The sequence below is a fragment of the Aureococcus anophagefferens genome, assembly GCF_000186865.1.
Source record: "Aureococcus anophagefferens unplaced genomic scaffold AURANscaffold_5, whole genome shotgun sequence".
In the NCBI taxonomy this organism is placed as follows: domain Eukaryota; class Pelagophyceae; order Pelagomonadales; family Pelagomonadaceae; genus Aureococcus; species Aureococcus anophagefferens.
This window is the reverse complement of record NW_008705565.1, coordinates 709286-734467: the sequence shown is the minus strand read 5'-3', so window position 1 is coordinate 734467 and position 25182 is coordinate 709286. Positions and strand designations below refer to the sequence as shown.

General features: G+C 70.6%; 9 protein-coding genes across 9 annotated transcripts; 6 read left to right on the top strand and 3 right to left on the bottom strand.

The window, feature by feature from the left end:
- Positions 1-1165: 1165 nt before the first annotated feature.
- On the top strand, positions 1166-1819 carry AURANDRAFT_23768 (hypothetical protein; the record flags this gene model as incomplete). The annotated part of the gene is made up of 1 exon (XM_009037036.1): positions 1166-1819. The coding sequence occupies one exon, from the start codon at positions 1166-1168 to the stop codon at positions 1817-1819; it is 654 nt and encodes a 217-aa protein (XP_009035284.1).
- An 899-nt stretch (positions 1820-2718) lies between these two features.
- On the bottom strand, positions 2719-3881 carry AURANDRAFT_36689 (hypothetical protein; the record flags this gene model as incomplete). Its single annotated transcript, XM_009036623.1, has 1 exon — positions 2719-3881. The coding sequence occupies one exon, from the start codon at positions 3840-3842 to the stop codon at positions 2760-2762; it is 1083 nt and encodes a 360-aa protein (XP_009034871.1).
- Positions 3882-8019: 4138 nt separating this feature from the next.
- AURANDRAFT_23276 (hypothetical protein) lies at positions 8020-10626 on the top strand (the record flags this gene model as incomplete). Its single annotated transcript, XM_009037037.1, has 1 exon — positions 8020-10626. The coding sequence occupies one exon, from the start codon at positions 8020-8022 to the stop codon at positions 10624-10626; it is 2607 nt and encodes an 868-aa protein (XP_009035285.1).
- A 957-nt stretch (positions 10627-11583) lies between these two features.
- On the top strand, positions 11584-12285 carry AURANDRAFT_22710 (hypothetical protein; the record flags this gene model as incomplete). Its single annotated transcript, XM_009037038.1, has 1 exon — positions 11584-12285. A coding segment is annotated over one exon (702 nt), but the record flags the coding sequence as incomplete, so codon positions are not given.
- Positions 12286-12864: 579 nt separating this feature from the next.
- Positions 12865-13839, bottom strand: AURANDRAFT_62541 (hypothetical protein; the record flags this gene model as incomplete). Its single annotated transcript, XM_009036622.1, has 1 exon — positions 12865-13839. The coding sequence occupies one exon, from the start codon at positions 13837-13839 to the stop codon at positions 12865-12867; it is 975 nt and encodes a 324-aa protein (XP_009034870.1).
- A 267-nt stretch (positions 13840-14106) lies between these two features.
- Positions 14107-15297, top strand: AURANDRAFT_23346 (hypothetical protein; the record flags this gene model as incomplete). Its single annotated transcript, XM_009037039.1, has 1 exon — positions 14107-15297. One exon carries the CDS (start codon positions 14107-14109, stop codon positions 15295-15297), a length of 1191 nt encoding a protein of 396 aa, XP_009035287.1.
- Positions 15298-16102: 805 nt separating this feature from the next.
- AURANDRAFT_23622 (hypothetical protein) lies at positions 16103-17281 on the bottom strand (the record flags this gene model as incomplete). Its single annotated transcript, XM_009036621.1, has 1 exon — positions 16103-17281. One exon carries the CDS (start codon positions 17279-17281, stop codon positions 16103-16105), a length of 1179 nt encoding a protein of 392 aa, XP_009034869.1.
- A 1768-nt stretch (positions 17282-19049) lies between these two features.
- Positions 19050-19379, top strand: AURANDRAFT_8963 (hypothetical protein; the record flags this gene model as incomplete). Its single annotated transcript, XM_009036543.1, has 1 exon — positions 19050-19379. A coding segment is annotated over one exon (330 nt), but the record flags the coding sequence as incomplete, so codon positions are not given.
- A 2034-nt stretch (positions 19380-21413) lies between these two features.
- On the top strand, positions 21414-21647 carry AURANDRAFT_23716 (hypothetical protein; the record flags this gene model as incomplete). Its single annotated transcript, XM_009037040.1, has 1 exon — positions 21414-21647. A coding segment is annotated over one exon (234 nt), but the record flags the coding sequence as incomplete, so codon positions are not given.
- Between the last annotated feature and the right edge of the window lie 3535 nt (positions 21648-25182).

Sequence of the window (25182 nt, the reverse complement as noted above, 5' to 3'; positions counted from 1 at the left end):
GGGAACTTGTCGAGGTGCTTGCCGCGCTTCGTGTGGTCCCGGACGTATTCATACAGAGTGAGCAGGAGGCGCCCGTCGCCGCAGCCCATGTCGGCGACGGCCGCGGGCTGGTCCTCGAGGGGCTGGTCGTCGAAGACGCGGTTGAAGACGCCGTTGCACATGTGCTCGAAGAAGCGCTTGTGCTGCGCGCCCGACGCGATGACGTTGAGCACGCGGTCGACGTGGACCTCGTGGCCGTCGGCCTCCTGGGCCGCGAAGATGGACCCGTCGCCCATCAGGATCTTCGGCAGCTCCTGGAACATGGGATAGTAGGAGATGGGCACGCCCGCGTTGAGCGCCGTCGAGAGCACGTACGTGCCCATGTACGTGAGCTTCGACGTGTTGTCCGCGCACCAGCCCAGGCCCTGGAAGATGGCGAGGACGCTGGGGCCCAGCGACGACTCGTCCAGGCGCAGGTGCGTCGTCTTGAAGGCCTCGGACGTGCCCTGGACGTACATGCGGAGGTAGATGACGATGGGCGCGAGGTAGAAGCTCTCGAGGAGCAGCTGGACCCGCGGCAGCTTCGGGCCCGTGAGGTCGATCTGGGCGAAGAAGCCGTTGACGTTCTGGTCGAAGACCTTGGCGAAGTCGTAGCTGAGGTACTTCTCGATGGACTCGAAGGGCAGCCGCACGAAGTCGTCGAAGTCGCGGCCCCGCCGGTAGCCGCCGCCGCCCTCGTCGACGAGCAGGTCGAGGGACACGAGCAGGTGGACGCAGCTCTTCGTGTAGCCCGGCTGGAGCTTGAGGCCCTCGCAGAGGCTCCGCAGGCTCCAGCGCTCGTGCTCCATCATGTAGCGCAGCGCGCCCGTCTCCGCCAGCGCCGACGCCGTGCAGATGCTCGTGAACCCGTGCTGGAGGTACATGGGCACGGCCATGAGGTTGGCGCTGCTGAGGCGCTCCGTCTCCGGGAAGCTCAGCACCGCCGCCTTCCCCGACGGGCGGCGGTCCATGATGACCATATTTCCGAGGCTGCCAAGGGAGATGGCTCAAGCAGTTCGTGTTGCTGTGGCGAGGGGATGTTGCCGACCGCGAAGCCATCGATCCAGAGCCTCGCGCCCAATCACTCCATCGCGCCCACCAGCTCCGCCGACTGCCGCCTCGCCGCCGCCTTCAAAAAACAGCCACCATGCAGATCTTCGTCAAGACGCTCACGGGCAAGACCATCACGCTCGACGTCGAGCCCAGCGACACGATCGACAACGTGAAGCAGAAGATCCAGGACAAGGAGGGCATCCCTCCGGACCAGCAGCGCCTGATCTTCGCGGGCAAGCAGCTCGAGGATGGCCGCACGCTCAGCGACTACAACATCCAGAAGGAGTCGACGCTCCACCTCGTCCTTCGTCTTCGCGGCGGCCACTGCCAGGTGCCTTGCGGCATCTTCGACGACCCGAAGCTCGTCGCGGAGCTCCTCGAGGCGTGCGCGACGATCGAGAAGGCCATGGCGCAGATCCAGGAGCTCTACGGCAAGATGTCCGAGGGCCCGCTCGTGCTGAACCAGATCACCCGCTGGATCAACACCAAGGAGGAGCACTGCGCGAAGATCATCGACCTCATCTCGAACTACTGCCTCTGCCAGCGCTGCAAGCCCTTCGGCACGCCCGGCTCGCCCTTCAAGACCAAGGAGGACTACACGGACGCGCTGCTCGCCCACCACGCCGTCATGAGCGCCGCCATGAAGGCCAAGCAGAACGTCGACCCGTCCTTCTCCGCGGGCCTCAAGCACGCCGTCGGCGACGCGACGCTCATGTACAAGCCCGTCGCGCCGCCCGCGGCCCCATGAAGCCAGGCGAAGCGAGTCAAGGTTGTGTGATGAGCGGCAGCGCGACAAAACAGGCGCGCCGGCGCGCGTAAGCCAGGGCGCTTCACCCCGCGCTCGAGAGCGGGCGACGCGCACGCGCGCCCGCCCCATGCCTCGTCCGATCGGCCTAGTCCTTACGGGGCGCGATCTGGAGCCGCGAGCCCCCCGTCTGCGCGCGGATCTGCTCCGCGAGCCGGTCCGTCTCCGCGGCGTCGCGCTGCGAGAGCATGAGCCGCTGCCGCGGCGCGGCGGCGCCGGCGCCGGGCGTCGGCGCGGCCGTCGGGAGTTGCCGGATGGCGGCCGGGTTCGCCCGCCGCGTCTGCCCGTCGATGGAGTCCTTCGTCGACGCGAGATTCCACCGCTCTTCGTCCGAGAGCTTGAAGTTCCACGCGTGGCGCGTGCGCTTGCAGCGGTCGCGCACGTTGGACGGGATGCCGTCGTAGTACATGCGATCGAGGCGGCCGTCGTTCCAGGCGCCGACGAAGGCCCGGAAGCGGTCGCGCGCGTCGTCGGTCGCCAGGTCGTCGAGGTAGACGCGCTTGCTCTCGTGCAGCCAGACGCGAAACTCCTCGGACTTGACGAAGAAGTCGTCGTCGTCGATGCGGTCCTCCGCGGCGACGGCGACGGCCGGCCCGCGCGCCGGCGCCGGCGCGTCCTCGGACCGGCTGCGCTTGTGCTTTTTAGATTTCTTCTTCTCCTTCTTCTCCTTCTTCTTGCGCTTCTTGCTCTCCTTCTTCTCTCGCTTCCGCTTCTTCTCGTCGTCGCTCGACGACGACGACGACGAGTCGTCGGACGCCATCGTGTTGTATGCGATGTGCAGCCGCGCGCGCGCGCCGACTCTGCTTGCCCTGCAAGTAAATTAGTTGACGTTTTCGAGGCGTAAATCGAGCAGGTTAAAGGGATCGAGGCGAGGATGCGCGCGTCACGTGATGGACGCGACGACGCGGGCCGCGTCGACGCCGTCGTCGCCGGCGGGCGCGGCCGCGTCGTCGTCGTCGTCGACGTCCGCGGCCTCGGGCGGCGCCTCCTCGTCCGGCTCCTCCGGGTCGTCGACGAAGATCGACTTGCGGCAGAGCGGGCAGGTCGCGTTGACTGAGAGCCACTGGTCGACGCAGTCGACGTGGAAGAGGTGCTTGCAGGGCAGCACGCGGAGCTTGTCGCCCTTCTCGTAGTCGGAGATGCACACGGAGCAGCAGGGGTCCTCGCCCTTGAGCAGCTCCATGTTTTCGCTGTAGGGGACCGTCGGGAGCCGCGCGAGATCGCGCTTCGTCGCGCCGCGGCCCGCCACCGGGTCGTGGAGCGACGCGAGCAGGCGGATGACGCAGGGCAGGCAGAAGCAGAAGACGGGCACCATGGCGATGGCGAAGATGCATGGCAGGCAGATCTGGCCGTACTGGACGACGAGCATGACGACGTCCGTGACGTAGATGGGGCTCTTGCCCGCCTCGGCGCAGCTGTCGTCGGCGCCGCCGAGGAGCCACATGTTGCCGACGACGAACCAGATGAGCGCGAGCGCGTCGAGCGAATTCCGCGCGTTCGTGACCATGACCAGGTAGCGGCGCCGCGACGCGCGGTCCGCGTCCGGCGGCGGCCGAGGCGCGAAGCGCCACCGCAGGCCGGCGACGACGGTCGTCGCCGCGAGCCGCAGGCCGTGGAAGAAGCCCCAGACGCGCCACTGCGCGCGCGCCGTCGCGTCGCAGACGTCGAGATCCGCGTCCCACTCGAAGAAGAAGACGCACGCGAGTACGACGACCTGCGGCAGGTTCACGAGGCACGCGCCGTAGAATAAAACCGACGGGTCCGACACGTTGAGCAGCCGCAGGAGCCGCCGCCCCCGCCGCGCCCCGGCGCTCGGCTCCTCCCGCTCCAGCGGCTCGGGCACCTCGAAGGCCGGGGCGCTCCCGCCGCCGCTCCCGCCGCCCGTCTCCGCGAGCTCGACCTCGACGTCCGCCGGCGCGTCGGCGGCGAGCAGGGGGTTCTCGACATCCGCCGGCGCGGCGGCCATTTCTCCGCGCGACGACGCGGCACCAGAGCTGCTGCGAAGCTTGGTGCGCCGGCGCCGATCGAAGCTCGCTTCATCTGCTGCTTCGGGCGAATGGTGCCGCAATGGTGCCGTGCATTTCAATGTGGCTTCCCGGCGCGATGCCTGGGGCAGCCCAGGAACGTCGTCGCGAGCTCTGAGGGCAACAAGGGCCTAACATGGCGGACGTCGTCGTCGGCCGCGTGTCGCTGGAGGTCAAGAAGGTCGGCAAGATGGACAAGAACTCCAAGGTCCAGATGACCTGGATTTTCTCCCTTCCACAACAACCCCCGCCCCACGTCGTCGTGCTCACGGCGTCCATGAAGTCGGGCAAGCGCGACGTCTCCTTCGACGGCCGGAGCGGCGTGGCTCTCGTGAGCGAGCGGACCGCCGAAGAGAACACGCTCGCGTGGGCCGCGCTCGGCCACGCCTTCGGCGTCAAGGAGGTCCTCGGCCTGCCGCCCAAGGCCGAGCCCGTCGACCGCTTCCTCCTCGTCGTCGACGGCGTCGTCTTCGAGGCGCGGGGCGGCGACGCGCTCGGCGACCCCGCGCTCGTCGCCCGGATCGCGGCGCCGCTCGCGGCGCCGCCGGTCGCCGTCGCGGCGCCGCCGCGGGAGTCGGACCTCGACCGCGCGCTGCGGCTCTCCATGTCGCCGCCGTCGTCGCCGGTCGCCGTCGCGTCGCCGCCGCGCGAGTCGGACCTCGACCGCGCGCTGCGGCTCTCCATGTCGCCGCCGTCGTCGCCCGTGGCCGTGGCCTCGCCGTGCTACGACGTCGCGACGGTGCACGGGTCCCGCGGCGGCGTCGCGACGGTCACGCTGCCGCCGTCCATCGACGCGTCCGGCGGCATGTGCACCGTCACGGTCCCGGACGGCTGGCGCGGCGGGCAGATCGCCGTGACGGCCCTCGGCCGCCGCTTCCACACGGACGTGCCCCCCGGCTGCGGGCCCGGCCACCGGTTCCTCGTCGCGCTGCCGGTCCCGCGCGAGCGGCCGCGGCCGACGTCGACTCCCGCGGCCTCGGGCTACGCGCCGCCCGCGCCGCCGTCGACGCCGCCCGTCGCGGCGCCGCCGGCGCCGCCCTGGAGCGGCGCGGACGCCGTGCTCACGGCCTACGCGGAGGCCGCGAGCATCGCCGAGGCGAGCGCGGCGGGCGCCCACCTGGACGCGGCGCAGATGCAGCTCCTCCCCTGGGCCCTGCACGTCGTCGAGCTCGTGGGCCCGCAGGCGGCGGGCCTCGCCGCGGGCCGGAGGCCGAGCGAGGCCTTCGAGGCCGCCTGGGCGCGCCTCGCGGCGCGGCGCGCGGACGAAGCGCCGGCGGACGTCGGGGCCGACGTCGAGACCGCGGACGCCTTCCGCCGGAAGCGCGCGAACTTGGAGGCCGCCGCGGCGGGCGGGGCGCTCGCCCGGGCGCTGGGCGCGCTCACGTCCAAGGTGTCGGACGCGCGCCTCCTGAGCCTCGGGCGGCTCGCGCCGCTGGCGGACGCCGTCGGCGACGGGCCGCTCGGCCTGGCCTACTTCGAAATCCGCGCCGCGCGGCGAGCGAAGGCGCGGCTCGACCTCGACGCGACGTCCCTGCGGGGCTGCTCCGCCGCCGCGGCGTGCGCCGTGGCCATCGCGGACCTCCTGGACCTCGAGGACGAGGAGCGGGCCTGCGCCGAGAGCCGCGCGGTCGCGGCGTCGGTCGCCGCGGTCGAGGCCGAGACGAGAGCCCAGGCGGCGCGCGGCGCGGTCGCGGCCTCGGCCGCCGCCGCCGCCGCGCGCGCCGCGCCCATCCCCGCGCCGGCGCCGCCGACGCTCCGCGTCGTCGGCGTGCCCGTCGCGCCGGGCGCGCCGCCGCTGCCCCGGGCCGTCGGCGTGCGCGTGTCCGCGGACGCGCCGCCGCTGCCGACGCTCAAGATCGTCGCGCCGACCCCGCGCGACGCGAAGTCCGGCGGCGTCGACGACGACGACGCGAAGCCCGGCGGCGTCGAGGACGACGACGCGAAGCCCGGCGGCGTCGAGGACGACAGCGACGGGGACGACGCGAAGCCCGGCGGCGTCGAGGACGACGACGCGAAGCCCGGCTCGGACGCCAGGCGCCTGGCGCTCGAGCGGAAGCGCGCGGACGCGTCCGACGACGACGACGATCCCAAGGCGTCGTCCGTCGTCGCCCTGGCCCGAGGCGACACGGAGCGCCTGGCCGCGCCGCCCGCGGAAGCCAAAAGGCCGGCGCCCCCGCCGCGGCCGGCGGTCGCGGCGCCGCCGCCGGTCGCGGCGGTCTCGGCGCGCCCGCCGCGGCCGGCGGTCTCGGCGCCGCCGCCGGTCGCGGCGGTCTCGGCGCGCCCGCCGCGGCCGGCGGTCGCGGCGCCGCCGCCGGTCGCGGCGGCGCAGCCCGTCGCGGCACCGCAGCCGGTCGTGGCGCCGCGGCCACCGGTGGGGCGGCTGCAGCTGCCGGCCGCGCCGGACATCGACGTCGCGCGGGCGGACGCGCTCCGAAAGGCCGAGGCGGAGATGCGGGCCGCGGCGGAACAAAAGCGAAACGCGGACGACGAGCTCAGGCGCCTCGAGGGCGAATTCCAGCACGCGCTCGACGTCCAACTCACCGCGCGCGCGGCGCGGGAGGACCAGCGGCGGTCCCGCGCGCCGGACACGTCCGTCGCGCACCCGGAGCTGCGGCGGACCGTGTTCGCGGGCACGGGCGTCGACGTCGTCCACCGCTAATGTCGAGAAGTTAATCGCCGATCTCCGAGGGCGCCGGCGACTCGAGCATGGCGACGCGGTCCCGGGCCCCCCGGGACTGGTGGGAGTAGGTCGCGGCGACCTGCTCCCGGTAGGGGCTCTTGCCGTGGGACACGAGGCACGCGGGCTGGCCCGGCGGCGGCTGCCACTGGACGACGTCGCTGCCCGGCCGGAAGTAGTAGGGCCGCGCGACGCCGTAGTCGTAGGCCGCGTACCAGCCGTCCTTCATCGGCGTCGCCTTGGGCTTCCGCCGGCGGCCCCGCGACGCGACGGACTGGGTCTGCACCGAGGCGTAGGACGACTGGGGCGGCGCCTGCTGCGGCGGCGGCGCCTCGCGGTACGAGGCGTAGGACGACTGGGGCGGCGGCGCCTCGCGGTGCGCCTCGCGGTGCGGCGCCTCGCGCGCCGCCGGCAGGAACGCGGACCGGAGCGACGCGTTGAGGCCGTCGAGCTCCTCGCGCAGCTGGGCGATCTCCGACGACTGGGCGACGGAGCCCTGGAAGAAGGAGGCGGCGGGCGACGCGAGGCGCTGGGCGTGGAGCTCGGAGCACTCGCGGTTGAGGCGCACGAGCCGCTCGGCCGTCGCGAGCCGCTCGAGCTCGTCGAGCCGCGCCTTCGTGGTGCGCCGCTCGGCGGCGTCGGCGGCGGCCATCTCCTCCGGCTGGTCCGCGTGCGACGTCGGGTCGATGTAGGTCAGGTGGAAGCGGAGCACGTACTGGCGCGCGTTCGTGAACTCCGGCGGCGCGGCCGACACGACGACGTCGACGGTCTTGAACCCCGGCGCGTCCCAGGGCGGGAAGACGAGCGGGATCTTCCCGCCGCACCAGTCCTCGCCGTAGGGCGCCGGGTCGAGGTCCAAGCGCGGGACGCCGACCTCGACGTGGTCCGGCCGGCAGCTCCAGAGCCAGACCGTGCCGGGCAGCCGCCAGGGCACCTTGACCTTCTTCGCGACGCCGACGAAGAGCGTCTGCGTGTACTCGCGCGCGTAGGCCGGCGCGTGCGGCGCCAGCGGCCGGCCGACGTTGTCGTGGAAGTTGGCCATGGGGACGCGCTAGCAAACCACCATCGTCCAGCAAGCCGAGGTAAGTATCGGCTTCGAAGATACCGGGCGCTCGAAACGAGCGGGCAAGCGCCGCTATACGGCCCCAGCCTCGCGTTGCCCGGGTGCCATGGCCGACGCGGACCCGCCGGCGGCGGCGCCCGACGGCAGCGACGGCGGCGCCGGGTCCGTGAGCAAGCCCCCGGGCGACGGCGGCGACGGCTACTTCGACGGCGGCGGCGGCGGCGCGCCCATGCCGGCGCCGGCGCCGGAGATGTACGACGCCTACGACGGCGGCGGCGGCGACGGCGGCGGCGGCGGTCCGCCCCCGGACGGCGGCGAGGACGAGGCCGGCGACGAGGAGAACGCGGAGCTCGTGCGCGACTTCGCGAACCACCCCATGATGGACCGCGTGCAGCGCGCGCTGCTCGAGACGCTGCAGCGGGAGTACGAGCGGACGGCGCTCGAGGCGCGCGAGAAGGCCCACGAGGTGTCCCTGAGCTCGCGGACGCGCGAGGACACGGGCGTCGAGCTCTACGGCACGCAGCAGCAGCTCGCGCGGCTCCAGCTCGCGCTCGAAGCGCTCCACAGTACGGCGGGCGAGCTCGCGGAGAAGCGGTCCGCCGAGGAGGTCGGCGCCCAGGAGGCGCGGAGCCGCCACGGCTCCCTCAACAAGGCGTTGCAGGACCGGAAGAAGCACGTCGCGAAGAACCAGGCCGAGCTCGACGCGGTCAACGACACGCTCCGCCAGGTCGAGAAGTACAACGAGGAGATGCGCAAGGAGATCGCCGTCACCAAGCGCGCGACCTACAAGGCCGAGGAGAACGTCCAGTCCCTGGAGCACGCGAAGAAGGGCCAGGACCTCTACATCAACTCGTTGGACGAGCGCGTGCGCCAGCTCGGCGAGCAGATCGCCGTGCACGAGACGCAGCTCGCGAAGCAAAAGGCCGAGTCCGACGAGGCGCGGGGCATGCTCGCGGAGACGGGCCAGGAGATGGAGCTCATCGCCTTCGAGAAGAAGCAGCTCATCCAGCAGTGGAAGGCGTCCCTCGTGCAGCTCACGCGCCGCGACGAGGCGCTCTCCGCCGCGACGCAGACGTTGCAGGCCGCGCGCATGGAGCTCCGGGACCTCCAGACGGAGATCGACGGCACGAAGCGCGAGGCTTTAGGCGTCAAGGCCGACAACGAGTCCCTCGTCGTCGTGCGCGACCGCCTCGCGCGCGAGGAGCAGGGCCTCGACGAGGCCATCGGCCAGGTCGTCGCGGACTGCGAGGCCGTGTCCGCGCAGTTCGCCCTCCTCCAGCGCTCCATGGTCCACACGGAGGAGGAGGAGGCCAAGGTCGCCGGCGAGGCCAAGGGCTCCGGCGACTCCCTCGAGCAGCTCGCCCAGAACATCCAGATCGTCACCGTCGAGCGCATGAAGATCGAGCAGCGCATTCTCGCCGCGCGGTCCGCGAGCATGACGGTGACCAAGGCCGTGCGCAACCTGCAGAAGCAGGCGTTGGCCGTCAAGGAGCGCACGCACGAGAAGGAGATCACGCAGGCCCACCTCGAGAACGAGCTCAGCCGCATCCGCGTGGACACGTTGAACACGGACGCGCACAACTCGCAGCTCCGGGAAACGTTGGAGGGCATGGTCGGCAAGCTCAAGACCCAGGACGAGCTCATCGCCAAGTACCAGCAGGAGATCCGCCAGCGCAACGACGACATCGAGAAGAAGATGTACCGCGTCGACCGCCTCAACCGCAAGTACGAGAAGATGATGGAGCACGCGGACGACGGCGAGCACGTCGGCCCCCTGGAGGCGACGATCCGGAACCTGAACAAGGAGAAGGAGTCCATCGCCGTCGAGGCGACGCAGCTCCAGGGCGCCTGGCTCGCGGACCAGACGCTCCTCGTGAGCGCCGCGCAGCAGACCGAGGTCACCTTGGAAAAGAACGCGGAGCTCCGCGCGCGCGCGCGCATCTTGAACGAGCGGCGGCTCCAGCTGCTCAAGGACGCGTCGAAGCGCACCGTCGAGGTCACGGCCCTCCAGAACAACATCAAGGCCATGCGCGCGGACGTCGCGAGATTGAACGACCTCCTGGGCCGCCACGCGACGCAGCAGGAGGCGCTCGCGAACGAGACCGCGGTCACCGAGATGGAGTTCCAGAGCGAGCTCAAGGAGCTCGAGGACGAGTCGCTGGCCATGGAGAAGCGCGTCTTCGACACGAAGCAGGCCAAGGCCGCTTTACTGGAAGAGGTCGTCGACACGGAGCGGCAGGTCATGCTCTGGGAGAAGAAGATCCAGCTCGAGCGCGAGACCCAGGCGGCGCTGGACCCGGAGGTGGGCATGTCGGAGATCAAGGCCATGGAGATCGAGATCCACCGCATGCGCCTGCGCCTCGACGGGCTCCAGCGCGAGCAGGAGCGCATGATCGTCGAGATGGAGCGCGGCATCGGCAAGCGCGAGGCCATCACGCTGCGCTTCAAGGGCAAGCAGCGGCCGACGCAGGTGGAGCACACCAAGGCGTCGCTGAAGAAGCAGGTGGGAAACCTGCGGCGCACGATCCAGGTCACCGCGCGCGACGCGAGCCAGCTCTCGAACGCGATCATGAACCGCCAGAAGGAGCTCCAGGAGTCGACGCAGAACCTGACGGCGGCGACGAGCCGCTACGGCGACCTCGAGGGCGAGGCCCAGCGGCTCCAGGCGTCCATCAACGGCCTGCTCTACGAGAAGCAGCGCCGCGCGGAGCTCCAGACGGCGCGCGAGCACACCGCGAGCCGCTACCTCGACCTCGAGCGGGGCCTCATCGAGCCCCTCACGGAGGAGCACGCCGCCGACGTCGAGATGGAGCTCGTCAACTCCAACGACGGCCTCAAGCAGGTCCGCAACGTCATCATGGCGCTGAGCTCCCAGTTCGACTACCTCGCGGAGCCCCTCGACCGCATCATGCGCCTCACGGACGACGCGGAGCAGGGCGCGATCACGGGCCTCGCCGGTGCGAGCCCGGAGCTCGGCGCCCAGTGAGGGTCCCGCGTAAACGTCGGTTTACGTTCCTAGACGATGTCGGAGTTGACGATGTAGAGCGACTGCTGGAGCTTCTCCACGTAGCCGTTCATGGCCGCGGCGAGCTCCGCGTCCTCGCGCCAGCGGATCTTCGACTCCATGGTGATCGTGTTCTTCAGCCGCGCCAGCTCCTCGTTGAGCTTCGTCTTGAGCTTCTCGTCCGTCTTCCCCCGCCGCTTCACGTGGCCCTCGAGCGTCTCCCGGAGCCGCACGTAGTGCTTCTCGCGCGCCGTGCGGTCCGCGTCGAACTGGTTCGCGACGGACGACTCGTTGTCCGCGAGGCGCTTCAGGATCGCGGCCTCGCGCTCGAGGCGGCTCTTCGACTCGATCTCGAACTCCTCCATGGACCCGTGGAGCCGGCTCGCGAGCTCGCGGCCGCGGCTCTCGATGTCGACGGGGATGGCCTCGATGTCCACGTCGAAGCGCTTCTTCATGTCCGAGATGCGCTCCCGGAGCGCGTCGACGCGCTCCGCGAGCTTGACGCGCCGCTCGCCGACCTGTCGCACGAAGCCCGCGCGCGTCTCGGCGATCTGCTGGTCCGTCCACGTCTGCATGGACTTGTTCATCTCCGTGCGCCGCTTGATCTCCGAGTTGAGCTGGCGCTCGAGCTGGGCCATCTGCTTCTTCATCAAAAAGACCTTGAACTCGTCCTTCTCGCGCCGCTGGCGCGTGCCCACCTTCATGTCCGTGTCGAAGGCGTCAAAGCTCGACATGATGGAGTCGAGGCGCTTCGTCGTCTCCATGGGCGCGTCGGGCGACGCCGCCGTGTCCACGCTCCGCACCGTCGTGTCGTCGTGGGGGGCCCCGGAGGCCGAGCCCACGGAGACCATCGTGATAGCGCGCAACAGCGGTTTGTTGCGCGTGTTGCGGCCGACCTTGCCCGCCTTGCCGCTGGCGGCGAGTGATCGAAGAGGCGCGATGTCGTCGAGCGCCGAGCCGACCGGCCGGGCGCGGTCCAACAGCCTCGAGGGCAGCCACGGCGTCGTCATCGCCGGCTCCTACGAGGGCGGCCTGCACGGCTGGCGCCTCGGCGAGGCGTCGACGGGCGAGCTGACCTTCTCCTTCGCCGCGCACGACGGCTGCTGCCGCTGCGTCGCCGCGAGCGAGAAGACGCTGCTGAGCGGCGGCGACGACGAGAAGATCCGCGTCTACTCCCTGCGATCCGGCCGCCAGGTCGGCGAGCTGAGCCAGCACAAGGGCACGGTGACGGGCCTCGCGTGGTGCGGCGCGAAGCACGCCGTCTCGGCCTCGGCCGACGGCACGCTCGCGGTCTGGCGCGCGAGCGACTGGGTCTGCGTCCACGTCTTCGGCGGCCACAAGGGCGAGATCCGCTCTTTGGCGCCGCACCCGTCGGGGCGCATGTGCCTCACCGCGGGCGCGGACCGCACGCTGCGGCTCTGGGACCTCGTCGAGGGCCGCTGCGCGTTCATCACGCGGACCAAGGGCGAGGCGAGCCGCGTCTTCTGGGCGAGCGACGGGTCCTGCTACGGCGTCGTCCTCGGGAGCCGCATCGAGGTGCGCGGCGTCGAGGACAACGGCGTCCTCGCGGACGTCGCCGTCGGCGCGGCGGTCATCGACGCGCGGTTCCTCGACGGCGCGCCCTTCGTCGCCGCCTGCGACGGCTCCGGGGCGCTCTCCGTCTTCTCCGCCGACGACGGCGACCTCGTCTGGCGCCGGAAACGCAGGGGCGCCAAGACGCCGGGCCGCGTCAAGGCGCTGACGTGCGCGCGCCTCGCGGCGGGCGCCGCCGCCGACGACGACGCGTTCGCGGCCGCGGACGCGGCGGCGCTGGGCGCCTGGGCGGCGGCGTCGGCGATCCTCGCGGCGACGTCGACGGGCGCCGTCGAGACCTGGCGGCCGGGCGGCGGCGGCGGCGACGACGACGACGCGGAGCCCGACGCGGCCGCCGCGGGCGTCAACGCGCGGCTCACGTGCCTCGCGGCGGCGCCCGCGCGCCGCGCCGCCGCGCCGGCGGTCGCGAAGCCGGCGGCGAAGCCGGTTGCGAAGCCGGCGGCGAAGCCGGCGGCGAAGCCGGCGGCGGCGAAACCGCCGAAGGCGGCGAAGCGGACGGCCGAGGCGGCGGCGCGGCCGGCGGCGAGCCGCAAGGGGGACCTCAAGGCGAAGCTGAAGAAACGCAAGCGCGCGAACTCCGGGGGCTCCAAATAAGGTTAGGCTCCCGCCGCGACGAACCAGGCGCGCTCAGACGTCGTGGTCGTCGAAGCCCTTGTCGCCGAGCGCGATCGCGGACGGGTCGACGGTTTTGTCGTCCGACGGGTCGAGCTTCGCCGCGGGCGGGTCGAAGGCCTTGCGCAGGATCAGCGCCCAGAGCGCGCCGAAGATGACCGTCGCGACGCCGAACATGACCATGACGACGATCGTGCGGTCGAGCTGGTCGTCCTCGAAGGACTGGATCGCGATCGCGCCCGCGATGCCGACCTGCTGGATGCCCGTCTCCATGGAGATCGTGCGGCAGGTGATCTGGTCCATGCCGCAGGCGAGGCCGAAGCCGTAGCCCAGGAGGAACCCGCAGGGGCACATGAGGACCATGACCGCGAAGCACTTGGCCGTCATGCCGTAGCCGCCCGGCCCCGGCCACGCGAACGCGAAGACGAGCACGCCGAAGATCAGGAGGGACCCGAGCTTCGTGGCGAACTTCTCGACCTTCTCCCCGAGCTCCGGGTTGCTGCGGCGGAGGCGCCAGCCGACGATGGCGGGCACCGTGGCGACGAGCAGCGTGACGATGACCGCGGCGAACGACACGTCCGCGCCGTCCTCGCCCTTGGAGATGAGCGGCGGGCGCACGTAGATGAACAGGAGCAGCGGGATCATGAGCAGCGCGACGAACGTCGAGCAGGTCGTCATCACGAGGCTCAGCGTCACGTTCGCGTGGCTCAGGTACGTGAAGAGCGTCGACGTCACGCCGCCGGGGCACATGCCGATGAGCACCACGGCCAGCGCCTCCGACGTGCCGAGGTCGAAGAGCAGGCTCAGGGACCAGGCGGCGAAGGGCATGAAGCAGTACTGGGACGCGACGCCGCAGAGCACGGCCTTGGGCGCCTTTTTGACCTCGGCCACGATGTCGACGTCGATGGAGGCGCCCATGCCCAGCATGACGAAGATGGTGTAGCCGTAGACGAGCACGTACTGGAGCGCCGTGCGGATGGGATTCGCCATCGCCGCGGGCGTGCAAAGAATCGGGTGGCGGTCGTGCGCTGCGGCGCCAGAAAGACGAGGACCTTGGCGCGGGCTGCCCGCATATGCGGCAACTACGAGCTTTGAGTTGCACCGACCGAAGATGGAGTCTGCAACATCGGTTTGGAGTCACCGAGGACTGCATGGTGCAACATCGACTCGATCAATCGGTTGCTGATTCGCCACTTCGGCCGAGGCATGACGAGGCGCTCGTCGATGAGGCGCTTATTCATGACGAGGCAATCGTCGATGAGGTTATTAGCCCTAGGGCTCGCCGCTTTGGCGTCGGCCCAGCACCCCTGGAGCCCAAAAAATAAGGACCAGGACGTGGACCTCGCCGCGGACGAGGAGCGCGTCTACGAGACGTTCTTCGACTCCGTCGTCATCCCCGCCCGCGACGCCGTCAAGGAGAAGCTGGCCGAGCCCATCACCGTCGGCGCGTCGAACGCGTCGGAGATCGCGAACCTCGAGTGCGCCGCCGACGCGCTGACGACGCGCATCGTCAAGGCGGACCGCAAGATCGTCATCGTCGGCGGCGGGCCCGCGGGCCTCAGCGCGGCCGTCTACGCGGCGCGCGCGGACATGGCGCCCCTCATCGTCGCGCGCGACGGCGGCCAGCTCGAGGGCACGTCGAGCGTGCACAACTACCCGGGCTTCGAGGACGGCGTCGACGCCGTGGAGCTGATCCAGCGCCTCGAGAAGCAGGCGGCGCGCTTCGGCGCGGACTACAAACACTGCGGCATCGAGCGCGTCGACCTGTCGTGCCGGCCCTTCAAGATCTACTGCGAGGACGGGGAGGTGTTCACGACGTCGGCCTTGGTCGTGGCCACGGGCGCGTCGCCGCGCTGGCTCGGCGCGCCGGGCGAGCGCGAGCTCCTCTCCAGGGGCGTGCACACGTGCGCGACGTGCGACGGCTACTTCTACCGCGACCGGGACGTCGTGGTGGTCGGCGGCGGCGACACGGCCATGGAGCAGGCCCTCTTCCTCGCGCGCATCGCGAACCGCGTCTACGTCGTGCACCGCAAGAACAGCTTCCGCGCGTCGAAGGCGATGGCGACGCGCGTCTTGAAGCACCCGAAGATCCTCATCCTCTGGGACACGGTGATCTCGCGCTTCCTCGCGGGCGACGACGGCAACCTGAACGCCGTCGAGCTCGTCACGGACCCCCAGGGCGGCACGGCGAGCGAGACGTCGCTGTCGGTCGACGGCGCGTTCGTGGCCATCGGCATGAACCCGAACACGGAGCTCTTCACGGAGGTCCGCAAGGACGAGGACGGCTACATCTACACGCTCCCGGGCTCCACCGTGACCTCCGTGACGGGCGTCTACGCCGCGGGCGACGTCCAGGACGCCGTCTACCGCCAGGCGATCACGTCCGCGGGCACGGGCGCCATGGCCGCCATGGACGCGGAGCGATGGCTCTGCGAGCACGGCTGCTAGCCCCCCTCTGTTAATTTTACCGCCCCGCGAGCCGCGCCGTCTCGCCGAGGAGCGGGCCGTCCTCTAGGAACGGCGGCGCGTCGCCCTCCTGGAGCAGGGGGATCTCGAGCTCGCCGACGTCGACGGTGTTCTCGAGCTCCTCGAGCAGCCGCGCCGTCGCCGCGTGGTCCGGGGACGCGGCGCGCGCGCGGCGCAGGTAGACGACGGCGAGCTCGGGCTTGCCGTGGTGCCCGTAGAGGCTGCCGAGGCGGAAGAGGCTCAGCAGGTGCCGCGGGTCCCTGGCCAGCGCGCGCGAGTAGGCGGAGATGGCGCCGCGGACGTCGTCCGCGCGCTCGCAGGCGGCGCCCTCCATGGCGCGGTCGTCGGCCGTCGCCTCCGGGGGCGCCGCCATCTGAGGCAGCGGCGCGACCTGCTTCTGGCGCTTCCTCCTCCGGCGGTCCTCGCGCGCCAGCGTGCACATCATCGCGGCGATGGAGCACAGGATCTTCGCGCTGTGCCAGCACTCGGAGAGGACCGGGCAGCCGCAGCACGCGGCGGCCATCGCCAGGCAGCAACGTGGCGGCCGCCACCACGGGACGACAGCCAGCGCGCTGCTATCGTCGCCACCACGGGACGACAGCCAGCGCGCTGCTATCGTCGCCACCACGGGACGACAGCCAGCGCGCTGCTATCGACCGCGGGCTGCCCAACGACGCATCGTGCCGCAAGCGGTGCACTGTGCCGCCACGGTGCGGTTTGACGACCAAAAATCGAAAGCAAGTTCGAAAGCAACACATTACTGAGAGTACGCGGAGTCGAGGTTCGCCTAGCGGGAGAAGACCTTCCTCCAGCCCGACTTCTCCTCCTTGTTGGGGAGGACCTCCTTGACCTTGTCGACGAACTCGTCCTTCTGCTGGGCCTCCTTGAGGGCGTCCTCGTCGAGGTCGACGATCATGCAGCCGTCCTCGTCGCACTTGACGGAGGCGGCGACCTCGGAGAACTTGACCCAGCGCTGCTCCTCCGCGGAGATGCCCGCGGCGATGGACATGATGAGCGCGATGAGGCCGTCCTCGCCGGAGCAGGGCGACGGCTTGTCGTTGACGAGGGCGTCGATGAAGGCGAGGGTCTCCTGCTTGTAGGCCTCCTTGTAGCGGCTCATGAAGAAGTCGTAGGGCAGGTCCGCGTTGCCCGTGAAGTCGGCGGCGTAGAGCCGCGCGGTGTTCGGGTACATGTTGTCCGTCTGCATCATGGCCTTGGTGCCGAGGACCTCGGCGCGCTGGTCGTAGCCGTAGGGCGCCTGGCGGCAGACGTCGATGATGGCCTCCTTGCCGTTCGCGTAGCGGACGATGATGTTCGCGGTGTCGTAGGCCTCGGCGCCCTCGAGCTCCGTGATCTGCTTGTCGATGTGGCAGGAGCCCGAGGCGAGGATCTCGATGGGCTCGGAGCCCATGAGGTGGCGGCTCATGTCGAGGTCGTGGACGGCCATGTCCTTGAAGATGCCGCCGCCGCCCTTGACGTACTCGAACGGCGGCGGGCTCGGGTCGCGCGAGCAGAGCTTGACGACGATGGGCTCGCCGACCTCGCCCTTGGTGATGGCCTCCTTGACGCGCGCGAAGTTCGGGTCGAAGCGGCGCTGGAGCGCCGTCATGAGCTTGACGCCGGCCTCCTCGCACTTGTTGATCGCGACGATCGTCTCGGGCAGGTCCGTCGCGATGGGCTTCTCGCAGAAGATGGACTTGCCCGCGGCGGCGGCCTTCATGATCTGGTCCGCGTGGAAGGAGGACGGCGAGCAGATCCAGACGGCGTCGACGTCGGGGTGGTTGATCACGTCGTCCGCGTCCGCGGAGAACTCGGGCACGTAGTACTGCTTCGCCGCGGCCTCGGCCTTGGACACCGTGGGGTTGCTGATGATGAGGCACTTGGCGTCCTGGCACTGGGCGATGGCCTCGAGGTGCACGAGGCCGATGCGGCCCGCGCCGATGACGCCGACGTTCACGACCTTCATCTCCGGCGATCCGTACGCCGCCGCGCGGACGGGCGCCGACGGCAGCCGCTTCGACGACGGGCCGAAGGCGGACGCGGCGACGCAGACCAGGGCGGCGAGGAGCGCATTCATCGTCCTGGCGTGAGGTTCGACGGGGATCGGGACGGGGTGGAAGCGGTGGATCGGGCAAGCTAGCTCGGGCGCGGCCAGACGAGGTCGATGACGGCGATTTCAGGATGCGCGTCAGGGCAATGTTGATGTAGTGCAGCATTCGCGCCGACCCCACCCTCGCTCGCGTTACCAGCCCCAGGCCATGGGCGTGGAGTAGTCGTTGTCCACGGTGCAGCGCGGGTGGAACCAGGTCTCGACGGCGTAGCGGTAGACGCCCGGCGCCTTGTTCCCGAAGTGGAACTGCGTCGAGTGGACGTAGTACTCGTCGAAGAAGAAGGCGTCGCCCTCCTTGAAGACGGGCGTCACGGTGAGCCTGTTGTACCTCTCCTGGAGCGTCTTGTGGCGCAGCACGATGTAGTTGCGCACGGGCAGGAACTCGACGACGCGCTTGGGCACGACCGTGAGCCCCGGCCGCGGCGTGCCCGCGCCGCACTCGGACAGCGCGATCCACATGTTGAGGTACTGGGAGCCCTTGTCCATGAAGAAGCCGTCCTGGTGCCAGCCCGGGAACGTCAGGCCCGTGCCCCGGCGCAGCGTCCACTTCTTCGTCGACACCGCCGGCTCGTCGCCGAAGTAGCCCCGGAGCAGCTCCAGCAGGCCCGCGCGCTCGAAGACCTTGAGCACGTACTCCGCCGCCGTCGGCGAGTAGACCGCCAGCAGGCCCTGGCCCGACAGCACGGCCATCACGAGGTGCTCGAAGCGCTCGAAGATGTCGTCCGGCGGCGCGTAGTCGGCCGTGCCCTCGAGTTGGCGGTCGAACGCGTGGTCGATCAGGTCCCGCAGTCGCGCGATCTCCGCCGCGTCCGGCAATAGACCTCGCACGATGACCGCCCCCCAGTCGTTGATGGCTCGTCGCACGTTCGCCGGCGTCATCTGCGCCGCCGATATCTCGGGGATCGACCAATTCCCGGATTCCAGCTCGTCCGTCTTCTTCCAGTCCTTGTCGAAGGGCGCGCAGACGTCGCCGCCCTTCCGGGCGCGTTCGATCGCGCGCCTGCGACGCTGCTCCATAATATAAGCGTCGGCCGGCGACGTGCCGCCCGCCAAGATTTGGCTCGTGACGTTGGAACGGTGCTTCATGTTCGCGAACGCTTCCTGCATCATCACGCGCTTGATGGCCTCGTGGGAGTTGAACTCCCAGCTCCTCTTATTCCCGGTCCCGTCCGTGCCGCCGCCGACCATGAAGCCGTCGGGCTGCGTCTCCTCGGCGTCGAAGGTGTGGAAGATCTCCTCGAGGGACCGCTGCGGCTCCTTGCGCCCGCGCCGCCGCTTCTTGGACGCGGCGCCGGCCTCGCGCCGGAGGTAGGCCTCGAACTCGCTGCGCGACGGGACGCGGTCGGGTCTGGCGATGCACCAGAGCGCGGCGGCCACGACGAGGCGCATCGTCGAGGCAGCCCGACGGTGCAACAACTTCGATGCAGGTACCGGTGTTGCCGAAGCGCTGCCTCTGCGCTGCCTCTGAAAAAGCCTGGAGCGACGCTGGCACAGCGTAAATTACGCAGCTCCACGCGTCGCCACAGCCCCGGGAACACACGCGCGCCCGCGCGTCGCGGACGCTTCGCGCGCGCGCCTTCGCGACCCGAAAAAAAAAACCATGGCGTCGAACGTGCGGAGCGACGACTACTACCGCGTTCTCGGCGTGCCGCGCGACGCCGACGAGAGCGCCATCAAGAAGGCCTACCGCAAGCTCGCCGTCAAGTACCACCCGGACAAGAACCCGGACAACCCGCAGGCCGAGGAGAACTTCAAGCGCGTCGCCGAGGCCTACGACTGCCTGAGCGACGCGCAAAAGCGCGCGGCTTACGACAGCTACGGCAAGGAGGGCGCGCGCGCCGCGGAGCAGGGCGGCTTCCCCGGCGGCGGCGGCGGCGGCATGCGCGCCCACGGCGTCGACCCCGAGGAGATCTTCCGCCAGTTCTTCAACCAGCGCGGCGGCGGCGCGCGCGGCGGCTTCCCCGGCGGCGCGCGCGGCACCGCGTTCCACTTCGGCGGCGGCAACGGCGCGCAGTTCTTCGTCAACGGCGTGCCCGTCGGCGGCCGGCGGCGCCGGCAGGCGGCGCAGCCGGGCGAGGAAAACGAGGGTGAGGGCCAGCAGATCAACCTGCCGCCGTTCGTCCAGGCGGTGCTCCAGACCGTGCCGCCGCCGCTCCTCGTGATGATGTTCTTCGCCTTCTTCATGGTCTTCATGCAGGTCATGGGCGCCGTCATGACCGTGGTCATGGCGCGCATGCACCTCATCATGCCCATCATGTGGTTCGCGCCGGACCGGATGAAGATCCCCCTCATCCTCTCCGTCTTCCTCCTCTCCGTGCTGGGCATGATGTGAGCCGCCGCACCCGAGAAGCCGCCTTTTTCGCTCGTCGTCTAATCCTCCCCTTGGTGTCGTACGCGGCTTTCGCGCGCGAGCGGCGATGTTTCCTTCAACGTTGAAGAGTTACGAAGAGCGCTCGCATCTCTGAGAGAGCTGGGCGCTGGCATCACATCTCGGGCACCCCAGCGATGGGGGCGCCGCCGAGCCCGGACAGCGCGTCGTCGCTCGCGTCGCCCACGGGGAGCGCGTCGTCGCTCGCGTCGCCGCCGCGCTCCGTGTCGCCGCCCCGGCGCTACTGGGAGCGGCTGGTGTTGGACGACGAGGACGGCGCGCCGTCGGAGATCACGGCGAGCCCGCGGACCGTGGCCTCCGGCGACCCGCTGCCGTCCGCGGCGGCCAGCGCCGTCACCGCGGAGACGCAGGCGAGCGCCCGCAAGCTCGACGGCTGGCTGGGCAAGTTCTCGACGTTCGCGAAATCCGCGTCCGGCGGGAGCTGGGCGCCGCCCGACGAGACGGTCAAGGAGATCCGGCGGCGCACGACGGCGTCGCCGACGGCGAAAACGGCCGGCGGCTACAGCGCCGGGAGCTACTTGGACGACGCCTGGGACGAGGACGAGGACTCGTGGGCGGAGCTCGGCGGCGACGGTCTGCCCGAGCGCGCGTGCTCGCCGTCCGCGAAGCGGTCGACGACGGCGAACCCGCTGGACTACTGCGCCGGCCTCGCCGGGCGGCAGCACTTCTTCCACATCGCCAAGGCCATCCACGACCGGCCCGCGGACGCGGAGACGGTCCAGGGCTGGGTCGAGGACGACACGAACAGCTTCGTGTCCCAGGGCAAGACGCGGCGGCCCCAGACGGCGCCGTCGACGGTCGAGGGCGCCGCGGCGCGCGGGTTCCTGCACTCCATGGGCCGCAAGGGCCTCGCGCCGCGGCCCGTGCTCACGCGCATCGACCTCCAGGAGCGGCACCTCGACGTGACGGGCGCGGGCCTGGGCCGCGACATCGGCGGCGCGCTCTGCGCGGCGTTGCCCCAGCTGCCGGGGCTGGAGCGCCTGAGCTTGGCCGACAACAACCTCGACGACAGCACGCTCGCGCCCCTGCTCCGCAAGCTCCTGTGTGCAAATCAACCAGTGAGCTGGGACGTCGGGGCCAAACTTCAGAATTCTCTAGCTCGGTCAAATCGAAGTCGATTCGGCTGATTTTTGGACGAATCGATTGCTCTCAGCGAGGTCTCGAAGCACGGCGGAAGTGCTTGTGTCAAAACATTCGAATACGCGCACATTGAAGTCGGGTTGAAGATTTGATTTGCACACAGGCAAGCTCGCGGAGCTCGCGGCGTCGCCGTTGTCGCGGCTGACCCTCAAGACCCTGGACCTCTCGCGCAACGACCTCGACGAGGAGGGCGCCGCGGCGCTGCGCGTGCTCGTCAACGACTCGCACTGCCTGCTCACGTCGCTGACGCTGACGCACACGGACGTCGACGACGACGACTGCACGGCGCTCTGCCAGTCCATCTGCGACAACGCGGACACGCACCTCGCCGTGCTCAACCTCTCCGACAACCTGATCGGCGCGGGCGAGGGCCGCAACGGCGTCGGCGGCTGGATCACGGGCGCCGAGGCGCTCGCGCGCGCCTTCGACGGCTACCACGGGTCGTCGACGCTGACGGACGTCGACCTCTCCTGGAATTCCATCCGCGGCGACTCGGCGGCGTCGCTGGGGCGCGCCATCGCGAAGAACGCGTCGCTGACGCGCCTGAACCTCGAGTACAACGGCTTCGGCGACGCGGGCGCGACGGCGATGAGCCGGTCGCTCGAGGCGAACGACAGGTTGAAGATCCTCCTCCTCGCGCACAACTCGATCCGCCAGCGCGGCGCCTTCGTCCTCGGGAACGGCATCCGCTACCGCAAGGCGCGCACGGCCTACCTGTCCTTCAGCGGCAACCACCCGGGCGCGATCGGCTCGCGCGCGATGCTCCACGCGGTCCGGGACCTGCGGGGCGAGTTCATGGTGAGCCTCGACGGGTGCACGATGCACGAGCCCCACGAGCACGAGGACCTCGTCGACCTCGCCAAGCCCGAGGGGGACTACGCGCTCGACCTCGCGGACGCCTACGAGTTCACGGTTGCGCGCGAACTCGTGCGCATCGCGGACCACCGCGAGCACGTGCGCGTGGCGCTGGCGCTCCTGCCGGCGGACGCGCCCAAGGGCGCGCGGCCGACGGACATCCGGCTCGCGCGCGCGGACGTCGACCACGCGGGCGACCGCGTGAAGCTCTGGAAGCCCATCATCGCGCAATGTCTGGACAAGGGCCAGCTCCCGACGAAGCAGATCCTGCACGTCTTAGAGAAATCCCACCTCTACCCGAAGCCCGAGGTCGTGCCGCTCATCAAGACCTTCGTGGACGAGCACCTCCGCTTCTTCGTCGGCGCGGGCGCGACGAAGGACGGCCAGATCATCGGCGCGAAGCCCAACAACGCGCGCTTCAAGAAGACCGCGAAGCAGGTCCGCAACTCCGTCAAGGCGACGAACCAGTTCCAGTTCTTCAACCCGCGGCGCAACGCCTACGCGAAGCAGGGGGGGCAGGGCAAGCTCACGCACGAGGTCCTCTTCGACATGATCTTTCGGGCCATGTTCCGCATCGTCGACGCGGACGGCTCCGGCGCGCTGGACGCGTCGGAGATCGTCGCCTGCGGGTCGCTCGTCGGCTTGGAGATGGACTCGGACGAGGCGGCGCGCGTCGTCGAGGACCACGACCGCGACGCGGGCGGCAAGCTCGAGGAGAACGAGTTCGTCGCCTACATGTGCGCGCACTTCGTGTCCGTGCCCGCGGGCGTCAAGGGGCCCCTGCTCGACGCGGACACGAACAGGCCCTTCGTGCTGCCGCACGCGGGCATCCTGAGCGTGACCGTGGAGACGGACGGCTGCGCGTACAACTCGTCCGCGGAGCTCGGCAGCGACCGCGGCGTCTCGGGGCTGCTGAAGATGATCGAGGAGGCGTCGACGGAGAGCGAGAAGATGAAGCTCATCAACTGCCTGACGGCGGACGCCCTCGGCGGCGGCGGGTCCTTCACGTCGGTCCAGGGGCAGCAGATCATCGACGTCTGCCGGCGGACCGCGCGCCTCGAGAAGTACGAGATGTGCAAGCGCCTGGCCATGGCCATGGCCCACCCGCTGGACTGCGTGAAGCTCCTCGAGCGCAACCTCGACTTCCGCGAGCAGGTCGTGCTGCGCTGCGAGATGGGGTCCGTGATCTGGCGCGTCTGCACCGGGTCGCTCATGGGCCACTACGCCTTCGATTGCGCCGTCGACGGCGACGTGAAGATGCTCACGCTCCTGTTGGCGCGGTCCTACGGCGAGATGCAGGCGCTGCGGGACCGCGGCGGCGCCGACGTCTCGCAGCGCGGCGAGTGGACGGGGCTCCTGCGGAACGTGCGCCTCGACCGCCAGCCCTACGCGGGCACGCTGCCGCTGGACGCCGACGCCCTGCCGGAGAGCGGCGTGCTGTCCTTCGACGTCATCTCCGCGAACCGGCCGAAGAAGCACGACCGCGCGCTGCCCGCGCCGCGCTTCGACGCGCTCAAGGTCGCCGTCCAGGCGGCGGACTGGCGCGACGGCACGAAGACGTCGCCGGCGGCCCTCAAGAAGAAGAACAAGCTCGAGGCGAAGAAGCGGAAGATGACGAAGCGCAACACGCGGCGCGCGAGCTCCGCGCGCGACGTGTCGCCGTCGCGCGACGCGTCGCCGCCGCCGGGCTCCGGCCGCCGCGCGACGTCCGCGACGAACCTCGGCGCGCCCGAGGACCCGGAGAAGCCCGACAAGGTCTTCGAATTGAAGTGGCCCAAGCGCCACGGCCACAGCATGATGACCGCGGAGCAGGCGCGCCAGTTCGCCGCGGAGCTCGTCGAGTCGTCATTTTTAGGGTGCATGTCGTCGGACCTGGACTGCGACAGCGGCAACTTCAGGTCGCTGGTCATCCCCGAGAAGCCCAAGCCCGGCGAGGAGGCGGCGCCGAGCCCGGCGAAGAAGAAGGAGCCGGAGGCGCCCGAGTCGCCCCTGAAAAAGGACCCGAAGCGGCCCAGGGTCCGCTACGTGCGCCTCAACATGGACATCCAGAACGCCGGCGCCGCCACGGCCTTCGACTCCGAGAGCGCCTACGAGCACCACCTGCCGCCGTCGACGCCCCTGGCCTGGATGTCGCTGCGGCTCATCGAGTTGGAAGTGGCGACGGCGAACGCGTGCGTCACGTCCGAGCAGGCCGCGGCGCTCTGGGACGCCATGCCCGACGGGGTCGAGTGGGGCGAGCTGCGCGTGCAGCTGCTGTGCGTGCTGTACCGCAAGATCGTCGACCTCGAGAACCTGGGGCCCTGCCTGCTGGGCCGGATCTCGAAGTTGGACAGTATGCGCGTCGCGCACCGGCTCGGGCCCTTCGCGTACTTTAACCCGCGGCACCCGGACGGCTTCCACCGCTACATCCTGTCGCGCTACGAGGAGCGCTTCGTGTTCTGCGTGTTATTGCGCATCGCGAACCGGAGCGGCATCTCGCAGATCTCGGAGCACATGTACCGGCGGTCCGAGGACGAGGCCGAGTACAACTGGATCCCCGGCTGGGACGTGCCGAGCGGCTGGATCGAGCCGAACCCGAAGAATCTGGACGATTTGTGTTGCCCGAGGGAGGGCACGGTGCAGTTCCGCTTCGCGACGCGCGACGACGCGGCGCTCCACGACCGCGACCGCCACATGGAGCTCTTCGCCGCCGGCACGGAGGCCCACGCCGCGAGCCTCCTCCGCATCACGGCCGGGGGCCACATCCTAAAACGCTAAATTAGCCGAAGTCGCGCAGGAGGCCCTCCTTCCGCGCGCGCGCGAACCGCCGGTCGTCGCGCGCCTTGCCCGTCTTCGACGCGACGTCGTCCCGCGAGTAGGCCCAGTGGCAGAGGGGCTTGCAGGCCGGCGGCGGCGCGCCGGTTCGGGCGTGGACGACGAAGGCGCCGCCCGCGGCGGCGAGCGCGAGCTGGTCGCGGTCCGACGAGTCGGCGCGGAGGAGCTCCCGGGCCCACGCGGCCGCGAGCGCCGCCGCCGCGGCGCCGCGGGCGCCGCCGTGGGCCCGCGCGAGCACGGCCGCGTCGACGTAGTAGGGGACGCGCACCGGCGCCGCGCGGTAGCGCGCAACCTGCGCGCGGAGCGCGGCCGCGTCGTCCGTGCGGTTCTGCGCCAAAACCGCGGCCGCCTCGGCGAAGAGCCAGGCCGCCCGCGGGTCGCCGGCGCCGCCCGCGCCGGGGCACGCGGCCTCGCGCGGGCGCTCGACGGCGCAGGGGTGCTCGAAGGCGCCGAGCGCGATCGGCGCGGCGCCGCCGGGGAGCAGGCGCGCGAGGAGCTCCAGCGGGTGCGCGGCGAGCGTCAGCTTGTGGTCCACGAAGAGCGTGCGGTCGGCGCCGGG